The 21,387-nt window shown below is 43.1% G+C and overlaps 1 protein-coding gene across 2 annotated transcripts in view; it reads right to left on the reverse strand.

Moving 5' to 3' along the window:
• The window catches only part of Metap1d (methionyl aminopeptidase type 1D, mitochondrial), a 68,394-nt gene that overhangs the window by 16,368 nt on the left and 30,639 nt on the right, over nt 1–21,387 (reverse strand). For both annotated transcript variants that reach the window (XM_038337756.1, XM_038337757.1), the window contains exon 2: nt 2,377–2,534. In XM_038337756.1, coding sequence (XP_038193684.1) covers nt 2,377–2,534 — 158 coding nt within the window. The remainder of the gene's footprint in view (nt 1–2,376; nt 2,535–21,387) is intronic.

Here is a 21,387-nt window from a genome sequence, read left to right on the forward strand (position 1 = left end):
TCCCCCTGCCCTTTTGAACTTAACATCGCTTGGCGATGCTTCTCTGGATGGGCTGTTAACCTCAGCAGGCTTTGAGTCGGGTTCTGCTGAAGTAGACTTCTGGTCAAAACAAACGGCGGTTTTCTGTTCTCTACTCCACCCGAGCCCATTAGACACAAGGTCCCTGGATGAAAAAGCGCCAAGTTTCCAATCTGCACAATGCTTAATTAAACACTCTCATCTTCTTCAAGCAATGCTAAAATGTAGGCAAAGGACAGCTCTCAACACCCTCCCCAACGAGTCCAGGTAGAAGGGTATTAAGTTCATGGGACCTGCCACATACACAGTCTTTACACTGGGTAACATGACACCCGAACATTAGACAAAACAGCTGATTTCCTTCATGTCTTCTCCAAGGACAATAAATTACCTAGAATGTTCCCACCATTTATCAAGAAGAACGAAGAGCCTGCACCTAACCCAAAGTCAAACACCCAAGCCTGATGCCTCCTGCGGCTGGTTCTCCAGCACTGAAACCCACTGGTGGCTTTGGGAGGTACCAGTATCTTATACACAGCTTCTGTCTGCCCCAGGGTCTGCAGGGCCCTTCCTGAGCTATTTATAGCAATAGTAGTAAGACCCCTGACCACCACACAGTAAGGCCACACATTAGTTTGGACCGGGAGTCGTACTCAAAGCTCTGCAAGGCCGAGAGGTTGGGGCTCTTGTGTTTGTGAAAAGCGCCAGGTCAGACCTTAGGATCTTTTCTTATTCCACTGTTCAGAAGGGCTTTTGCTTTCCCTTATCTGTTTGCATTTGAGACAGGGTCTCTCATTGAACCTGGAGCTCATAGGTAGCCAAAAGCTCCAGGGATCCACGTGCGTCCACATCCCCACTCCTCAGCACTAGAATTACAAGCACACACCAGCAGCAGCTGGGGTTTATCTGAGTGCAGGGGATCTGAGCTCAAGTTCTTACACTTGTGCAGCAAACACGTAGGCACTAAGCCATTTCTCCAGCTGGAAGGGGTTTTGTTATTCAGGTAATAGAATGGCCTGGTTTGTCAAGCTGAGCCCTGAAGAAGCCTCTCCTCTCCTATAGTCACCCCCACCAACTCCCTCAGATTACCAGGTCTCTCCCCAACAAGCCTATGTTCTTATTTCTGCTCTGTGAGCTGTCTTGGTTATAGATATAGGCTGGGGGCTGCTGGGTTGTCTCTGAAACTGGCTAAAATGCACAATACAACACATTTCTTTTAACTAGAGGTGTAGGTGTGTGTGTGTGTGTGTGTGTGTGTGTATATGCATGTATGGATTACTATGCATTCATATGGATACAAATATGCATAGGTGCAGAGGTGTGGAAACCACAGGATGATATCTGATGTCTTCCTTAATTGCTCTCTACCTGATTTTTTGAGACAGAGTCTCTCACTAAATCTGGAGCTTGCTGACTTGACTAGACTGACTGGCAGGTGAACCCTAGGGTTCTACCTGTCTCTGCCTCCCCTCCCCAGATCTGGGATTATAGGCATATGCTGCAGTCCTGGTTTTATGTGGGTGCTGGGGATGAGTGCAGGCCCTCATGTTTACAGAACAAACGCTCTAATGAATGAGCCATCTCCCCGGCCATGGAGATTTCTTTTTGTTTTTACTGAAGAAAAATAATGTCAATTTTTTGACTCGTACCAAATGCTGGCTCCCTCTACAATGGTCAAATTTAAGCCAAGATAGAGCTTTTAGCTCCTCTGTCTCTCAACCCTTGCTATAAAAATGGACTACTCGCCTCTGGGAGCTACTATGCTCAGTGTGATTCACAATAAAGAAAAAGAGTGTACAAGGAAGAGAGCAGGTGACGTTCGGGACAAGTCTGTATTTCTTGTAGCTATTTTCCTTCTTCCTAAATGACGCCTTACACTGTCTTTGCATTTTCAAAGACAGAGAGATTGTCTTTCCACAATACTGAAACCTTTGGTGGGGAGAATCAAGAATGCTTTGGCTTTTATTTAATTTACTCTAAAAAAAATTTACTCAAAGACAGTAGGATTAGTAACACAGAAAGTTGAAGGGATTAAAAACATCCAGTATGCTAATTTCCATTAATTTCTCTTGAATCATTCCAATTTTACAGTCATTTTCCCAAAAAAAAGTCACAAACTATATACACAGTTTTCGTTACATATTGAAATTTAACAATAAAAATTATCATAATTAAAAGTTGAAATTCCAGATAAGCTAAGCAGTTGTTTGCCCAGACCTTTATTTTTGTTTTAATAGACAGCCTCGCACTGCAGGACGTTAAAATAAAATGTCTTCTGTCACAATTTGAAATCACAAGCCGAGTTTTAAGTTCACCTCTGCCCGCCAGAAAGAGCAGCAGCCTGCATCAGTACAGTACCTCGGGAACAGGATGTGCAGGAGAAACCGCAGCCGGCCAAACTATACTGTGGGAGAGATCCCTTTGTCTCCAGAAAAAGAAATTTCTTCTTTGTTGACTGCCTGACCGCTTGTATAAGCAGAGATGATTGAGTGGAGAAGACAAAATTCTCTGACAACCTATGAGCAGAAATAGATGTAGTTCAGGTTAAGAAGACAGACAGAAAGAAAAGACATTAACGGTGTTGCCCCTGAAGGTGCTATACCTATTAAATCATTAGTCTCATTCTTTACTGACTCAAAAGAGAAAGCCCCAGAGAGAAAGGGGCCAGCAGTATTCTGGTACAACAGTAGCACAGCATATTGACTAACTGGCACTGTTTACATAAATTTCTGACAGTGGAGAGCTTTACTCTAATAGGAAATAAACATATGGAAAGATCTGCCCTGCAGCAGGTATGGAAAAGAACAATTTCTGCTTCGGTACCTTGTGTGACGATGTCCAGATAACCCTAGAATTCAGGGCACTACTTTGGCGGCTCTACACTCTTTAAAACCATTTTCTCTTCAAAAGCCACAGACAAATTGCCAGCTGCACTTTTGGCCTGCATAGGATCGCGACTGTGTGTTAAGTTCTTGCACATGAAGGCATTATACCAAAATTCACTGCGATGAAGGCTCGAGGTGGACCAAATAGCAAAAATGTCGGTGAAACCAAAGAAAACAAGCGTAGGCATTTAGAGACATTAATTAAAATACTAAAAGCACATCTTTTGAGTCAGCAATTTATCTCCTTAGACTTTTTTTTTTGTTGTTGTTGTTGTTTTGGTTTTTTTGAGACAGAGTTTCTCTGTGTACCAGTCCTGCCTGTCCTGGAACTTGCTTTGTAGACCAGGCTGGCCTCAAACTCACTGAGATCCTCCTGCCTCTGCCTCCCAAGTGCTGGGATTAAAGGCGTGCACCACCATAATATCTAGCCCACAGATAATATGTAATCGTGGATGTATGGAGCCACACCTTTACTTAGGGATTGTTTGGGTAGAAAATTGTGAAGCGGCCTGATTTCAAATGGGAAGCATCAACAGAGGATGGGCTACATATATAATGAAGTCCATCGACACAACAGAAAATTCAGAAACCATTAAGAAGAATGAAGCTAACTATGGCAGTGTGCATCATGATTTGGGACAGAGACGGAAGGCTCAGTTCACAGTCATCCTCAGATGCACAGTGTGACATCATCCTGAGCCACACAGGACTCTTCAGGAGAGTGAAAGGCGCTAAGTGGTCTCTGTGCACTGACAGGCGGAGACCACAAGGTACTGTGCTGGGAAAGCACACACTGAGTAACTGTTAGGCGGGGGTGGGGGTAGGCATGGTCAAAATACTTTGTGTACATGTAAGAAAGTCATAAGGAATAAATTAAAAAATCATGTCCAGAAAAGAAACCCATTAGTGTAAAGGAAGCTTACACATTTAAGGCTTGTATACATCTATACATTGCCAATATTAATATTCATCAACAGTGGGAATTTCTAGAGTGTGTAATTAGGGCAGGAGGAGGGAAGACTTTGGTTCATTTTATTTTCTTCTATACTGTTAGCTTTTAAAAACCATCTACATCTCAAAAAAAAAATCGACTTCCATTACTATTACAATAAAAGCAATCGTTTAGAACAACCCCCCACAGGTCACTATAAGACAGGCTGGCAAACTCCAGCCTAAGGGCCAGATCTGGCCTGCTGCCTGTCTTTATACAGCTTAACACCAAAAAATGGGTTTTTACATTTATAAGTGGTTGGGGAAAAAAAATCAGAAGCAACAGTATCTTGTAAGGCAAAATTCAGATTTTGGTGCCCATACCGACCCTGAGTTATTTACAGCTGGTCAGGACTGTGTCTCAGTTAAGGCAGAGTTGATTAGCTGTGACAGAGCCTAAACCATTTATCTCTCAGCCCTGCCCAGCCGCAGCTGATGTCACCGCTGTTCTCACTGAGTCGCCCAGGCCAGGAGAATCAGCCACGAGGGAAAGGAGAGATTCTCGGTAGACCCTCCTCCATGGGATGAGGGCAGCGGGCTTTCAGGGGCTCAGTAAGCCACAAGAGCTCTGTGCCTGGGAACTGCTGGCACATCTCAGCAGTGAGAACTGGCGGAGGATTGATCCCCAAGGTCAGCGTCGCTCGGGAATTGGAATAGGCGTGAGATTCAACGTTCAAAGTTTCATTCAGTTATGTTTTTCTCTCAGCTTGAACTCAGTACTGTTAAATCAGACACACAGAGGGGTTTGGGGTAATACGTGTACTAGTGTGGGACATAAATAGTGCTGAGTGGCATATATTAATATATGTTCGTTATGTTTTTACTTTTCTGCACTGCTGGGGACCCAACCCAGGGCCCTGTAGACAGATAGGTTCATACCCTCACAGAACTAAAAATCCCCAACCACACTGGGCCCTAGTATTATTTTAGACAATTCCAAATACCAGACAAAAGGCCAGAAAACCATTTATTTTCTTTTTTTTTAATCGTTTACTGCTTTTATTTTTATTTTTTGAAATGGGGCCTGGTCTGTTGACCAGGATGATCCTGAACTCCGGGGCTCAATGTATTTTCCGATCTCAGCCTTTGAGAGGTGGAGAATTCACAAGCCATCACACTCAGCTCTAAAAGGACTTGAAACAGACGGCATATTTTTCTTGTTTTTTTAAGGTATGAACTTTTTCTAATGTGGAGAGGAGATATTCTAGTAGGTAAACATGAAAACCTGAGTTTGACCCCCCCTCCCCCAACCAACATTAAAAAGTCATGTGTAAGCCGGGCAGTGGTGGCTCACACTTTTAATTCTAGCACTTGGGAGGCAGAGGCAGGTGAAAGGTTTTTATGTGAAAAGACACATGAACACAACAACAACTTTTTTAAATTTAACTATTTTAATTGGTTCTTTGGGAGTTTCACATCATGCACCCCAATTCTACTCACCTCCCAGTCCCCCCATATCTTCCCCTTATCCCTGTAGCACCCCCCAAAAGGAAATAAAACACAGTAAGCAAGCAAGCAAGCAAACAAAACCAAGAACAAAACTAACAAAAAACCCAAAATAAAACAAAAACAACAAAAACCCTCTTCCCTTCTCCTTCTTTCCTGCCTCTCCAACACCTCTTCATTCGTCCTGGTGGCACTGGGGGCCTCGGTGTGTCACACAGTAGACCCTTCTGTCCTGTCAGCTTTACTAATGAATGATCATTGCCATGGGTCACCGGTCTGGCTCAAGGCCTCTGTTTCTGGTACCCACCATCAAACTGGATCCTCGCCAGAACTGCTCTGGGATGTCTCGTGGCTGCCCCGAGTCTTGGAGATCCTGCTGGTATCGTTCCACAGGACCAGTCCCTACATGAGCTCCAGCAGGCCTTAGATAGGTAGATGCTAGGGTGGCCAAAGGCCTGGCCAGCTGTGGGTCTGAGTGGTGGCTGAGCTGGTCAGTCCAGACCACTGGGGTCACCCACCTCAGGAGAGGGGGGTGGAGCCAACTCACCTAGTCAATGCCCTCAGAGTCAGTTCACCATCACCTGTGGTGAGGGGTAGGGCTGTCTCTCTAGAGTGGAGGGGCCAGCTCTCTTGCTGTAGTGTTCAGTGAAAGGCAAGGCCAGCTTTCCCAGGGCCAGCAAAGGAACCATGGCAACTCTTATAAAGCAAAACATTGCCAGGAAGTGGTAGCATATACCTTTAATCCCAGCACTTGGGAGGCAGAGGCAGGTGGATCTCTGTGAATTTGAGGTCAGCCTGGTCTACATATCAAGTTTCAGGACTACATTCATAGAGAGACCCTGTCTCAAAAACAACAAACAAGCAAACAGAATGTAGTGATTCAGATTTAACAACTCCTTTTTGATGACCTTCACGGCTAGATGTTCATTTTATCCCTATTGGCCCTTACTGACTGTTAGGTAGGCAGCAGTTGTTCATGCCACTGTTTAAAGATGAAACACACACTCTCAGAATCAACAACCAGCACCCGCCTCCAGCTCCCCATTTCCAAGCCTAGGGCTGCGACCACCACGCTGCCATCTAACAGTATGCTGGAACTCTGAAAGTCCAAACATGCCTGGCCGAAAACCGCAACGTTTTCATGATTTGGATTTTGAAGGAAGTTTTGCTTGTTTGTTTAATCTTGAAAAATATGCCCTGTGCTCAGTTAACATTTAGAACGAAGACATCTTTTTCATGGAAATTCTTAGAGGAACTGGGAGGCATATGCTAATGAAGTCAGATAGATCTGAGTTACCAAAACTTCTGCGCCCCACGTTCTAAGCTTTAAGGGGAGTAAGGGTGCTCTTCCTCCCATGAGGTGAGGAGGGAGGTAAGACACGAGGTGTGGAAACGATCTCCAAAGAACAGCTGCTCCGCACATGACCGCTCTCCCCTCCACTTCCACTCTTTAATAGTTTTCTGTGGGACACCCAGCTTTATCCCTTTGCTCAACACTGCGTTTACTGTTTCCACTCTCGTGTTCCCACAGCCTGGATCCAGGAAATACAGTGGTCCCAGCTTTCATGGGAAGTACATTCCTGTAGGGGAGGCAAATATTAAGTCAACAAAATGGAAGGAGGGATGAAAGCCAGGCTGGAGAGACGGCAGTGAGCGGTACTGCGGAGTCCACTCTTGGTCCTCAGGGAGTGGAGTGACAGTTGTCTAGCAAGTGCGGTGACAGTGAACTCTGACCCACAGAGCATTTCCTGTGCCAACACCTTGTTGAGTGGCTCCCAGGTGTTTCTGAGATAGGAGGCTTAGCACTGGCCCGCGTTCAGCAACACTTAACTGCCCTGCTACAGCCAGACAGCAGGTGATATAGACTCAGATCAATTTTATCACACAGGATTATTTTCAGTGTGGCTGATTACATGAAAGAGAGGCCATCTTTATCAGTAATATCAAGTTCAAGTACACAGGCATTACAGGGGAATCCTTTTTATGTACTTAAACTTGAATTATGAAACCGTCAGGTCTCCACTGGGACGCCTGGGTAAGGCTTGTGAGGTATTCACTTTCTGGGCGAACAATGTGGCTAATGTATCTGTCCTGCCAAATGGCAATCTCACTGCCAGAAAGAAACAAGCATGCCCCCCACCCCAGCAACTGTAGGGACAAACACCAAACACTGGAAGCTCAGCCAGACACAGTTAATCTGTTGACAGCAGTGGCTCTAATCAAATCCACTTAACCTTTACATTTGAAGTAAAGTATTTTCCTTCAGTTTAATAAACGTTACCCTATACATGCTACCATAAAGTAACATGATTTTCACATACTATTATATATTTTTCTACTAACTATTCACTACTGACCAGGAAAAAAAAAAAGTGTTTTCACAGATGACATGAACATGGGTTTAAGTCTTGGTACCTTGGAAGACATTGATTGGTCTTCTAATCACCCTGTAAATGGTAATTTTTAAAACTTTTATTTTTTGGTGTATAAGATGCCTCTCTCTCTCTCTCTCTCTCTCTCTCTCTCTGGTGTGGAGGTCTGGGGAGGACTCTCTAGGGGTCCTGCTCTAACTCTTCTCTGCCTTATTCTTTTGAAACAAGATCTCTTACTAAATCTGGACTTGTCTGGCGATCCCCAGCAACCCGATAGCTCTGGTTTTCCTCTCCCAGTTCTGGGAGCTGTAAGCAGGCCCATGCCCAGTTTTTAAACATGGGTGCTCAAATTTCGAAGCCAGGTCCCCATGGAAGCATTCTGACCAAAGAGCCACCTCCCCAGCTCTATCATATTTCCATCAATCAGTAATAGTCAAAATTCCAAATCCAAAAGGCGAGGCAGTGGTGGCGCACGCCTTTAATCCCAGCACTCGGGAGGCAGAGGCAGGCGGATCTCCAAGTTCCAGGACAGTCAAGACTACAGAGCAAGTTCCAGGACAGCCAGGGCTACACAGAGGAACCCCATCTCAAATTTAAAAACAAAAACAAAAAAATCCTAACCAACCATACAAATAAATAAACAAATCCAAAAGCAGACTTGGCAAAATTAAAATCCCAATCTTTATTAATATAATCAGGGTTCTAGGAACATACTCAACCATAGTATCTGATAAGAAGTCTGTTTCCTATATAGTTCTGTCTTACGATACCTATAACGATATCTAACTCCCAAGTTGCTATTAATGTGGCGCTCAGTGGCCATCTTCAGAGACGAGAACACTGCCTGGTCCTGGTCCTCTGGGCGGTACGGCGCACCAGACGCACTGCGCATACTCCTCCGGTGAAGCTGCTCTGGAGGAAGATGCAGGAGGATGCTAATTACTGCAGGGGCAAATGGACCTCTGTGATGTTTAGGATGCACCGGTGGAAATCATCAAGCACCTCAGAAGAGGGAGCCCAGAGCAGCAAGGAGCCCCTTCCTTTTGGCTTCATCAGAGTATCGTTACTGCTGACCCCCTGGCAGAAGAGCTAGAAGGGTCTACAGGCAGCAAATCCACACGTTGTGGGAGCTGAATATTTACTGTTGTCAAAGGCAATGACACAAATGACATTCAGTGTCACAAAACTCCTATCAGAGTCTGAAGCTGAATTCTGAAACTGACAGACACCCGTTTCTTCCCCTCCGTGGGGTAGCATGCTGTGTGGGCTCAATGTCATTTTAAATTTATACATGGGATATAATAAGTCTAGGGTATGGGTTTAAATATTTTCATATTTGGTAATAACATCAGTTTCTAAACTCTGCCCGAGAGGTAGGGCTGTGGAACCCTGCATGCTGGAGGGAGGGCTGTGTCTCCCATGACTAATGTCACTGCGCACAGCCTGCCCCATATTTATTGGCCTTTTAACTCAGGGTCCATTTTAATTGTTATCCGCTCGTGCATTCTATACCACTTAATGAAATGCTTCCATTTCGCCCCACCGTGCCTGGGTTTTCATGCGTACCTTTACTAATGACCCTTTATTAAGCCAATTTTACCCTTGAAAATGTGAGTTTTCTTTTGGTCAACAAGTATTCTTAGGGGTGAGGGCTGAATGAACTTTCAAAGGGGCCTATAAAGTGTTCATTATTTTAAGCAGTTGTAAAAGTGAACAAGTGCACTTGTACTCTAGGGTGGCTACCAGCACCTCGATCTTCCATTACAGACTTCCACTCGGCAGCAGGCCACGCATCCGCACTTACGCTACATTCAGGAGGATCAAACATCTGGGTAGAGAACAACACGCTAAAGCAGCCTGGCATGACCTTACGCTCGCTAACAATGTCAACCAGAGATAATACGGGATTGAAAAGACACCCTGTAAAATGTCTTGCTGAATATATTTCTTCATAATGATCAGCAAATGCCAAAGTCTAGTAACAAAACTATTATTTATAGCATATTAACATCTAATTGATTTTACAAATGGAGGCAATTATTTTGGATGAAGGCAGGACTGTCTGCCAGATTTAAATGATTTATGATTACCAAGAGAGAAAACAACAATGTTTTACTAATTCATTTTCAACTGTGGCTCTTGCAGTCATTGATAATTTTAATTTTAACCAAATGATTTGCTTAAATAAGACATTAACTTCAACTTGAAAAAAAAAGGCAACTTACTTTGTGTCAGCAACTGACAGGGTTTGGTTTTGTTTTACTGCTCAAAAAAATGCTCCTCCAGTAGGCTTAGAAAATACCATCCCCTAGGAACACATTTTTGAAACGCAGATTTAGAACCACAGAAAGATGAGACTTCCACCGACTCCAACCACTCATTCTGAGCAGAAGCCACAGCTCTCAGAGCGTCATGTGCCTGGATCCAGGAGAAGGCTGCAGGAGCATCTGCCCCCATCTCTTGACCTAAAGCACTCACTGTTCTCCGTGTAAAAGGTTTCCTAACTCCAAAAAGGTTGCGGAAGAAAAACGAAAAAGTCTGAGTCACTCCCTATGATGCTTCTGTTATCTAGGACGAGGATGTACTTGTTTGAAAAAGAAGGGAGGGCATGGTGGGTCCTTCCCATTTCCAGGCAGCTATAAAGCAGAAGAGAAGCTCATGTTTCACAAGAAATAACCTGTGCGCTTGTTGAAGGAAAAACACATACACACATGGAGGGACTGCCCCAGGCTGAAGCAAAACTGACTGGGCAAAGCTGATGGACAAGGGCTCTTGAAACTAAACAACAGCAAATTCATCCTGCTGACAGATGTTGCTTACATCAAAGCAACGAGGAACTCCCCTGACTCCCAATTTTTTAAAAACAATTAGTACCTTTCCACAATCCACACATTGAGGACAGAGTTAAGTTTTTTAATCAGTCATAATAAACATTATTAAATCTGCTCCCAGAGAACTCCAGTTCAGTTAGAGATGATTCTGGTGTGTTTTTAGCTGTCGGCCTTGCCAAACACTGGTTTATTCATTCCCATGGACATGTCTGGGAAGGCAAGCTGGGCATGCCATCAGCCCCTTCCTTCCAGGGGTTAACTGCTCTGGCTGCCAAATAAAATACAGAGCGAGCCATGTAATTATGGAGACAGTCAAAGGGCAGGCTCTATTTTGAAATCTATTTGCGCAGACAAGGTCTTCCAATTGAACTTACAGGAAACAAGCTGGAATAGAGCCCCTGTCCCCCAGATGCTGTCCACACTTTCCCTCCATCTCAGGAAGCCATGGATATGGACACCATCCACCACTGCTTCCTGGATTTCAAGCTGAGATGCCCTTGCAGAGAGAAGAGTGGATCTGTTTCACAAACCTAGAAGGATCACTGGGGGGGGGGGGGGGGGTGCGCTAATTAGCAGCATTTGGAAACGGCCTCCAAACGGTAAAGACAGAGCGTTTGTTAAACACTTCTAAAGAGGGCACAGGCCCAGTTGGTATGCAGGTGTTGGGAAACTGCTCATTTTCTGCAATGTCCGAAAGAAAGCACATAAAGGGTGTAATGGATTGCTACAAGTACTTGTGTGAAATAAAGGTTCTAGCTGACGTCCAGCAGGGCTGTCCTTGCAGTTATTTATAGCTAAAACCATGACTACAGCCATGAAGATCCCACAGGACAAAGAGGAAATATGCCACATGCTAAGAGACAAATGTGGAAACTCACTTTTGAAAAGAACGTTTATTTATATGTGTCAGGGGCTTTTGCCTGCGCGTATGTCCTTGCACCACGTGCATATCTCATATTCATGGAAGATGGAAGAGAGCACCAGACCCCCTGGAACTGATGTTACACACAGCTGGAAGCTGCCATGTGGGTGCTGGGAACTGGACTCTAGTCCTCTGGAAGAGCAGCCAGTGCCTTAGTTGGCTGAGCCATCTCTCCAGGCCCAGAAACTCCCATTTATCAGGAAATGTGAGTGTCCACTCTGGTTGCTCACACTCTTCTGTAAGGAGGCATTGTTTGAACACTACAATGGGGTTGGCTATTGTTTATTATAAGAAAATAAGTGGTGGGTGAAGGTGAGGCAGACACTCGTCTGTGGATGTCAGAGCCATCCCTCAAAGTCTGGGGGTCCTGGTTCTGGAGAAGACAAGCTAGACTCAGTCACACAGAGAGCACTTCTGAGGAAAGCAGGGGTGGCAGCTTGGGGAACCCTAGTTCAATAGTAACAGTCAAGAATGGCTCAAAGCAAAACAGGACCCTCCCCAAGGATCCCTCAGGATGTTAGTTCTATGCGACATCCTGCTTCCTTTTTTTAAAAAAAATGTACTAAAGGCAATAACACTACTGACGGAAACTATTTAGGAAAAGACTTCAACTTGCTTCTTTAGAAAAATCAAGTTTGAGAATGGAGAGACGTTGAGAGCACTGGCTGCTCTTCCCAAGGACCCTGGTTCAATTCCCAGTGCCTACATGGTGGCTCACAATCATCTGTGGCTCCAGTCCCAGGCAATTTGACACCTTCTTCTGGCCTCTGTGGGCCTCAGGTACTTACATGGTGCACAGACATACATGCAAGCCAAATACCGTAAGTATAAAGAATTCAATTTGATAATGGGATTATTTACGAGTACCTACCACCAAAACTAAGGATCTCAACAAGAAGCTTTGTCCTCCTCCTGGGAAACAGACTCCCCTCCAACCTATATTATAAATACAAATCAATAAACACTCACATTTACTTAATGGGGACCCATGTTTGTGCCTGTGTGTGTGTGGGGGGGGGAGGGTTCTTTTAGGTTAGCTTAAGCCCTGTTGAGGGAAGGTTGCCAAACATTTTGGCAAAAATCAAAAGTCCATCATTTGACAGACCAGGGAAAGTTACACAGAAATGATTCATTTCTTCAGGGAAATACAGCTACTGTATGTAATGTCTTCACTTCAGATAAAAAATATTTACTTCAAGTCAAAATCTAAGTTCATCTTCTACAGACCACAGATCAGAAAATACTGAGTCACAGGGAAGCAGTATTCGCTGAGCAAAGCCATTGTCTCTCGGCTGAAGTTTAGAGAAAAGAAGCTTTTTCAAAGTTCGACAATACATACACTCAGGCAACTTGTTGGACAAAGAAATACTGTGCCCTTCGAGGGAGGAATAAAGGAGCTGTTTATTAGAGCCTTGTTAAAATGTAATAATTCATTCCAGTTGAGCCCTGTGAAAAATGTCATCAAAATATCATTTTCTTTGCCAGATTTTCGGGATGCCGTAGTATCATCTAAATACAGATTTTTTTTTAAAAAAAGATCTCTGACCAGAGTAGAAGCATAATAGAAAAAGAAACCAAAGCAAGTAGCTGTCAAAACAGCAGGAAGGAATTTCACCCAGTCCTGGGACCCAGGGAGCACACGCTTCTGGGCTAGTGAGAACATCTGGCAACTTTCAGCTTTCCAAAGTCCAGAGGAACGGTCCGGTTACCTCATACACCTCAACTAAACAAGGCAGAGACAGAACAACTTCATACTAGAGCACACAAATAGGAAACAGAAAGGGCAATTTCACAGAAATCACATGTGGAATTCAATTTTAGAGAATGATCTTACAAAAATATCAGGTTTTTTTTAAATGAGATAGTAAGAAAGTCCTTTAATTTAGAAAAAAAAGACTTCATAAATACAATTGTCGTGTAAAATAAACGTGCTAGTCATTTTGAATTAAAATACCTAATAACAGAAGATGTGATCAAAAGCACAGCTCTGATAAGAATATTTTTAAATTGTATTAAAGCATTTGAAGAGCATAATTTTAGTCTTCATTTTATAACAATGTCAACTCCATTCTACCTTTGGATCTCTCTCTCTCTCTCTCTCTCTCTCTCTCTCTCTCTCTCTCTCTCTCTCTCTCTCTCTCTCTCCCTCCCTCCCTCCCTCTCCCCTCCCTCCCTCTCTTTCTTTCTTGATACATTACGTAAAGTTATTGTTGCACAATCAAATAATTGTTCTAAAACAGCTTGGACCTTTGATTAAAACTATAGCAACAAGGCAGAGGCAGGCGGATCTCTGTGAGTTCGAGACCAGCCTGGTCTACAAGAGCTAGCTCCAGGACAGGCTCTAAAGCTGTCTCAAAAAAAAAACCAAGAAAAAACTATAGCAACAATATCAACACACATACAAAAATTTCCACCAAAGTCTCCTTAATTCATGCTTGATGATGTCTTCACTGTACAATGCCACATGAAAGAAAACATTGAAATGGAAATCTTTGACCGTCTTGGGAATTGTCTCTGCAGCATCCCATGACAGTAGAGATGGAGAGAAGCGATGTCAATAATCCCAAGATGGAAAAGCGCCAAAGCCAGAGGAAAAAGACACATCTCCAGGCTTCCACGGCTGAGAGCACACAGACTCAAGACAACAGAAGCCAAGATCACTCATCAAGGAGGCCTTCTGTTTGTTTGTTTTGTTTTCCGAGACAGTTTCTCTGTGTAACTTTTGAACCTGGAACTCGCTCTGTAGACCAGGCTGGCCTTGAACTCACAGAGATCCGCCTGCCTCTGCCTCCCCAGTGCTAGGATTAAAAGTGTGCTCAAGGAGTTATTTTCAACAAGAAAAATAAAGAGAAGTCTTTTTTAGTACAAAAAAAATGCAATTTTTTGAAAATGGCTTTGAATTTGGTAGAACTATGTTGCCAAACATGGAAGTCTGAATGTAATTGGTCCTCATAAACTCATAGGGAGTGGCACTATTAGGAGGTGTGGCCTTATTGAAGTAGGTGTGGTCTTGTTGGAGGAAGTGGTCACTATGGGACTGGGCTTTGAGGTCTATGCTCAAGCTATGCCTAGTTCAGTTCACTTCCTGTTGCCTACAGATGTATTAACTCCAGCACCATATTTGCTAGATGCTGCAATGTCCTACCATGATGATAATAATGGCCTAAACCTTTGACACTGTAAGGCACCCAATTAAATGTTTTCCTTTATAAAAGCTGCCGTGGTCATGGTATCTCTTCACAACAACTGAAACCCTAACTAAGATGCCACAGATAATTTTTAATCTTTAATTTAACTGGGTAGACTCAGTTGACCATATAAATAAAGAAGCACTGGACAGTTTTAAGCATTAACATCAAAAATTCAATGTAGTCGCTTCCAACCTAGTGCTGTTGCTGTTGTTGCTGCTGCTTATTCTTCTTCCTTCCCTCCTCCTTTTCCCAAGATAGGGTTTCTCTGTGTAGCCCTGGCTGTACTGGAATCTGTTCTGTAGGCCAGACTGGCCTAAACTCACAGAGGCACCTGCCTCTGCCTCCCGTAGGCTGGGATTAAAGGCGTGCGCCACCACCACTCAGCCCTTCTTCCTATTTTAAAAGATGCTTAACAATGTTGGTTTTTTTTTTTAAAGAATAAAAGTTAAAACAACCAACAAAATCACTACCAATAAAATGTGTACTCCTTATCTGTATATGGCTGGCTGCCTCTCACATCTGAAAGCATGTCACTTGAGAACCTCAGCTGAAAATATTGGAGATATTGCTCACATTTAGTGGAATGATAGATTCATAATGTCTTTTTTAAAAGATTAATGGAGTGTCTGATGTATAAAATATCTGAAAACTATTTACTGTCTGTTACATATACTGAATACTTTTTGAGGTTTAATTCTGCCAGAATGTCACAAAAGGAACGCCAATTCCCAAACACCCAATATAAGATGTGATTTGTGACTCAAGAGGAAAAAATATAGAAATTAAGATATTTTGTTTTATTGTATGGTCTTCTAAAAGAAGTGTCTTTCTAATTCTATAATTAGTTCTTTCTCTCTTTTTATGGAACATCTCACAAATTTTTGTGCTACCTTTGTGCAGTGGCTGTACTAACCTCTGTTCATTCCAATTCTACTGTTTGTCACTGAAGTAAGCACTATGTTTGGATTCTTGTTTAAAACCAACTCCTTTCTCCTGAGTATTCATTGGTTTACTGGAACAGGCTAAATTCCCTAACCCCTTAGTTTCCTGCTTTAATCGGAAGGAAGGAATCTTCCTCGGCAGGTTGCTATGGTAACTGTGTGATGACAGATAGAGAGAAGCGCAGGATAAACCCTCAATTTGGAAACGTGTTCTAGGAAGAGCCAGTGATTCACAAAGGACTCTGAGATCCTACATGGGGCCCCAGAGCTGCCGGGGCTTAAAGCAAGAGCCTAAAGCACACAGCCTCTCCCAACATCACAACTTTGATCACCAAACCTGACTGCAGATGTACCAAGACCCTCAGACAGCATGACTGGGCTGTACCGAAAGAAGACTTGAACTTACAAGGAAGAGTTGTGTGCTTTACCGCTGATGTCTTTCTGGTGGATCCTTGCGAGCTTGGTGGTTAATGGCAAGGTCTACGGAAGCTCTCTTCGTCCATGCAGAGGTGGGAGAGACCCTCCCTCTTTTCAAGTCCCAGGTCCTTCTGAACACAGTGCACAGGACTACTCTTGCACTGTGCACAGGGCGGGAGGAGACAGCGTCTGCAGGAACAGTCCCTGGAAAGGTCGCTATCACAGTGCCAGCATTTTTGCCAGGGTGCTCTTTCAAATGTATTTGTTTAATTAATTTTTTTCTTTCCTATGCTGAGGATTGAACCTAGAGCCTTGTGCGCTGCAGGTGAGGCAGGCGCTCCACCCTGCCCAACACCCTTGTCTAGAACACTGCTATTTTAACCCATTACTTAACTGTATCCAGTCAAGGTAGGCTTAGCCATAAGCCTTTATGTTGTCTTTGGTAACCTAGTTTGTTACAATTCAAATATATTTGTATTGGTGTATACTCCGCTGAACAAAAACATCTAGATGTCTCCAACCCTATTGTTTAAAATGTACCAAGAAGTCTTCTTTGCATAAAAATTCCTGTTTATTAAACAGTGATACAGGAAGAACTTATTTACATTTCAAGGACTAGCAACATACATCATTTATGACAAAAAAGGCAAGCACTCCATAAGAAATGCTCAATCACTGTCAATCATGAACACTAAAATATACATAAACCAAAGCACGCTGTGTGAACTATATTAAATTCAGCTAAACACAGAATTACCAACAGAACAAACAAAACAACAAGTAATTATCAGTGACTCACAGACCCATTTACACTACACACAAAAAATAACTTGGAAAAGTGCAACCATGGAAACCTGCTAGCCTAAATCTGGTGCCTTTAGATTTTGCATTGACTTCAAACACTGTGCAAAGGATGCCCTTACAAAATGTAAATGTTTCAAGGGCTGTCAGCGCTGATCTCTGTTATCAGATCATTCATCAAAATAGTTTCCGCGGTAAATTAGTTGTCTCGAAAATTATTCAAATACCAGTTTAATAAAACTATGATAAAAATGTCAGCCAACTTTTTTTTTCAAAAATTTCAGAAGTGTTATTTCCATAATCACTGATTAGCAATTGAAAACCCTCAACTATTTGCAATAAATCCCATAATAGTCAAGTAATATTAAAACACGCTTTGACAGATTTTTCATAGACGCACACTGTTGCATGCAACCACCTCCCTTCTTCGTCTTATGAATGACTAGAGGAGGAATGCTATTAGTCTTGGTTAGGAATTGCTATTCGCTAACTATTACCATTTGAATAACAGCATTTGATGCTATAATCATTCCTAATGTCTTGTATTTTTGTTTCATAATCTAATGACTAGAGCCTTACGGCATAGTTCGCTAGCTCCCACACTGAAGATGCCACGTTTGGGGTGTATGTCATTATGCAGATGAGCAATGGGTGTTGTTTGGCATGATTTAAATGGGTCAACAATAGTATCCTGGTCACATTAATCATCCAGACAGCTAGTAGGGGACCACGAAGACGAAAACTAGAGAATCTAGTCACACAAATGACGCTCACTATTGGCAGGCTATCTAGGATGTGGTTAAGGAGAAGGAAGAGTTACAGACTTTGAACACATGTTGTATTATTTATTCAGAAACCCTAGCTCTACTTCCAGAATTCAAGCGAACACCCACAGAGACAGATTGCTGAGGCATCATATTGTAATTCTTTTTTAAAAAAGTGTTTGATGAAAATCTATGTAAACTTTTTCCATTCAAGAACAATTATATTGTAAGATGCCGAGTTCCAAGTGAGAGTGAGTTCTGAGGGGGCAGGGCCCCAGATGGAGACACACAGCAGGCACAGAGCCCTTACCATGGATGATAAGCCCATCTTCACCTGCTGTGGGGTTCTGGGAAGTGAAGAAGGGACAGGGCAAGGGAGAAATGAAGGTGTCCTAGGATCATCTTGCCCAGTCCTGAGTCAAAAGGAAGTATTCGAGGAGGGGCAAGGAAAGGTTGAGGTATGAATTTTCACATAGCAATCCTATTCTCTTTTCCTTCCACCTCATGGCTGACCTTGGTATTGGCTGACGAAGAGTGGGTTTGGCTCACAATGCTAGTAACTGTGCCAGAACACTCTAGAAGACAATCATACCACCACCTTGTTCCATAGGAAGAAGGTACTTTGTAACGGCAAGTACATGCCACAGTCGTTTTGCCCAAGAGTCTTTTCATAGGGCTGTGACATCTTTGAAGAAAACAGTATCTACTGACTATTTCATTCTTTATGTCTGTTTTTTTTTCTTTCTTTTTAGTTATTTATTTTATTTTCTGAGCATTGTAGTCGTGTCTGTGAGAGGGTGTTGGATTCCCTGGAACTGGAGTTACAGACAGTTGTGAGCTGCCGTGTGGGTGCTGGGAATTGAACCTGGGTCCTCTGGAAGAACAGCCAGTGCTGTTAACTGCTGAGTCATCTATCCAGCCTCTGTTTCTTTTTCCTATGTAGTAGTCCAAACTGGGTTTAAATTTGTCATCCTTCTCCTCTCATATTTTACATGCTTATAATTTTATAAGCAGCTATTTTGAAAGTAGTGCATCTTGGGGCTTCCTTTCTTTTTCCTTTTTTTTTTTTTTCTTAAAGACGGGGTCTTACAATGTAGCTCTGGCTTTCCTGCAACTCACTCTGTAGACCAGACTGGCCTCAAACTCACAGATGTTTACCTGCCTCTGCCTCCTTAAGTTGGGATTAAAGTGCGTGCCACCACACCCAGCTTAGTTTTTTAATCAAACCCATGTAGATAAGATCTTACATATTTTTGGTTTTGTTTTGTTTTACTTTTTGGTTTTTCGAAATGGGGTTTCTCTGTAGCTCTGGAGCCTGTCTTAGAACTAACTCTGTAGACCATGCTGGTCCTAAACTCACAGAGATTCACCTGCCTCTACCTCCCGAGTGCTGGGATTAAAGGTGTGTGCCACCACCACCTGGCGATCTTACACATTTAACACTATGCTTTAACCCTGTAAAAATTTTAAAAAATTGTTTAATGACTATGATTTCTGTACAATGTCAACTCAACATGATAAATTACGTTACTTTCTCCCTCCCCCCCCCCCCAGTTGAAAGCACAGAAAAGTTTGCAAAAATTCAAGTTATAGTACTAGCAAGATAATTCAGTGGTAAAGGCACTTGCTGCCAAGCCTGAGGACTGGAGCTGGGTCTCTAGAACTGATCTGTAGGAGAGAACTGACTTCCTAAGGCTGTCCTCTAATCTCCATACACCTATATAGCACCTATTTCTCTGTCTATCTGTCTATCTAACATCTATCTATCTACCTGTCTATCACCTGTCTATCGTCTATCTATCTATCTATCATCTATCTATCTATCTATCATCTGTTTGTCTCTATCTAGCTATCTATCTATCATCTATCTATCTATCTACCTGTCTGTCTGTCTATCTATCTATCTATCTATCTATCTATCTATCATCTATCTATTTATCTATCATCTGTCTGTCTCTATCTATCTATGTATCTATCTATCTATCTATCTATCTACCTGTCTATCATCTGTCTATCATCTATCTATCTATCTATCTATCTATCTATCTATCTATCTATCTACCTGTCTGTCTGTCTGTCTATCTATCTATCTATCTATCTATCTATCTATCTATCTATCTATCTATCATCTGTCTGTCTATATCTATCTATCTATCTATCTATCATCTGTCTGTCTATATCTATCTATCTATCTATCTATCTATCATCTACCTATCACATATGTATAGTAGACACATACCACACAGATCATACACACACAGTAACGTTAAACAAAGATTCAAGTTCCGTCTATGTCTATAACTACATGTGTCTATCAGCCATTATAACTACATGTGTCTATCAGCCGTGGTGACAGGTTACACATCAACCACTTGTCCCGGTTCTGCTGTCATCTGAACAAAAATGCAAGATATCCAGTATTGTCCATTTTTAAAAAGTGAAAATAACTGGATATGGTGGCGCTTGGCTTTAATCCCAGCACTCAGGAGGCAGAGGCAGGCAGATCTCTGTGAGTTCCAGGACAGCCTGTTCTACACTGGGAGTTCCAGTTCAGCCAGGGCTAAATTCTGTTTCTATTGTGCTACCTGGCACCATCTGAAAAGAAACCATTCTCTACTGACGTAATAGGAAACGGCACCGATAAAGAAAGCGCAGTCATTAACTATCAGAAGCAGGTACAAGATAGTTTACAATCTCAGCAGTATAATACAGTACTGCCTTACAGACAGGATTCTTTTGGAAATGTTTTAAAATATCCCCTCCCTGACAAAGGCACGCATGTGTGTAATCCCTGCCTGGAAGGCAGACAGAGAGGATGCCTGGAGAAAACTGGTTAGCTAGCTGAACTAGCCAAACTGGCATGCTCCAGACTCAGTGAAAGACCTTGCAGGTATGTGTGGAAGCCAAAGACTGGCACTAGTTGTCTCCCTTGGCCATTCTCCATTTTATTTACTGTGCTGCCACACACACTCAAACACACAAACACCAGATGCGGCTCCCCCCCCCCCCCCGCCACATTTCTACAGTAAACTGGGCATGGTGTTGCACATCTGTAATCCTCAGAAAATGGAGGAAACGAGGACCAGAGGCTCAAGCTCAACTTCATCTGCACAGCGAGTTTGAGGTTAGCCTGTCTCACACCACAGGGACACGCCATGGACAATAGCATGGAAGGGTTTGGCATCCCTTTTTCTCAGCTCTTACCAATATTTGAAATTTTCAATAATACGAAGTTTAAAAGACTTGCCCCAGCAGGCCTCCAGCCCAAATCTCTCTCCCAAAGACTTCTAGAAAGGGAAGGAAACGTTGAGAGTTATTGTCAACCTGGGATGCCGTTTATATGTGGGAAGGTAACGCATTCAAAGTTGGCACACCATGTATTCCCAGACGTCAAGACACTGAACTCTGGGGCAGCCCGAGTAGCTGGTGGCTGGCCTGCAGAGCAGCTGCACTCTGAGTGTCTCCTCAGATGTGCTCCTTCCACAGAGAGACCCTGGTGTTATGAGCGTTCACCGCCCAAGGTTTATCCAGGGTAAAACGCTGACCGATCACAGTGACCAGCTTCCACTATGAAGTAGCTGCTCACATACCAAGAGGCAGATACTGTTCCCCAAAACCGTCTCCAGAGGGGTTCATCTCCGTGCCCTTATGGGGAAGCGGGGGGGTTGGTAACAATGGCCTGGAACTCACCATCTAGACCAGGCTGGTCTCAAACCCACACATTCCCCAGCATCTGCTTCTCAAGTCCCGAGATTAAAGGGGTGCACCACCACCACACCTGGCCAAAGCTGCCTCTTTGATTTTCCTCC

The sequence above is a fragment of the Arvicola amphibius genome, chromosome 7 (assembly GCF_903992535.2).
Source record: "Arvicola amphibius chromosome 7, mArvAmp1.2, whole genome shotgun sequence".
Taxonomy (NCBI): domain Eukaryota; kingdom Metazoa; phylum Chordata; class Mammalia; order Rodentia; family Cricetidae; genus Arvicola; species Arvicola amphibius.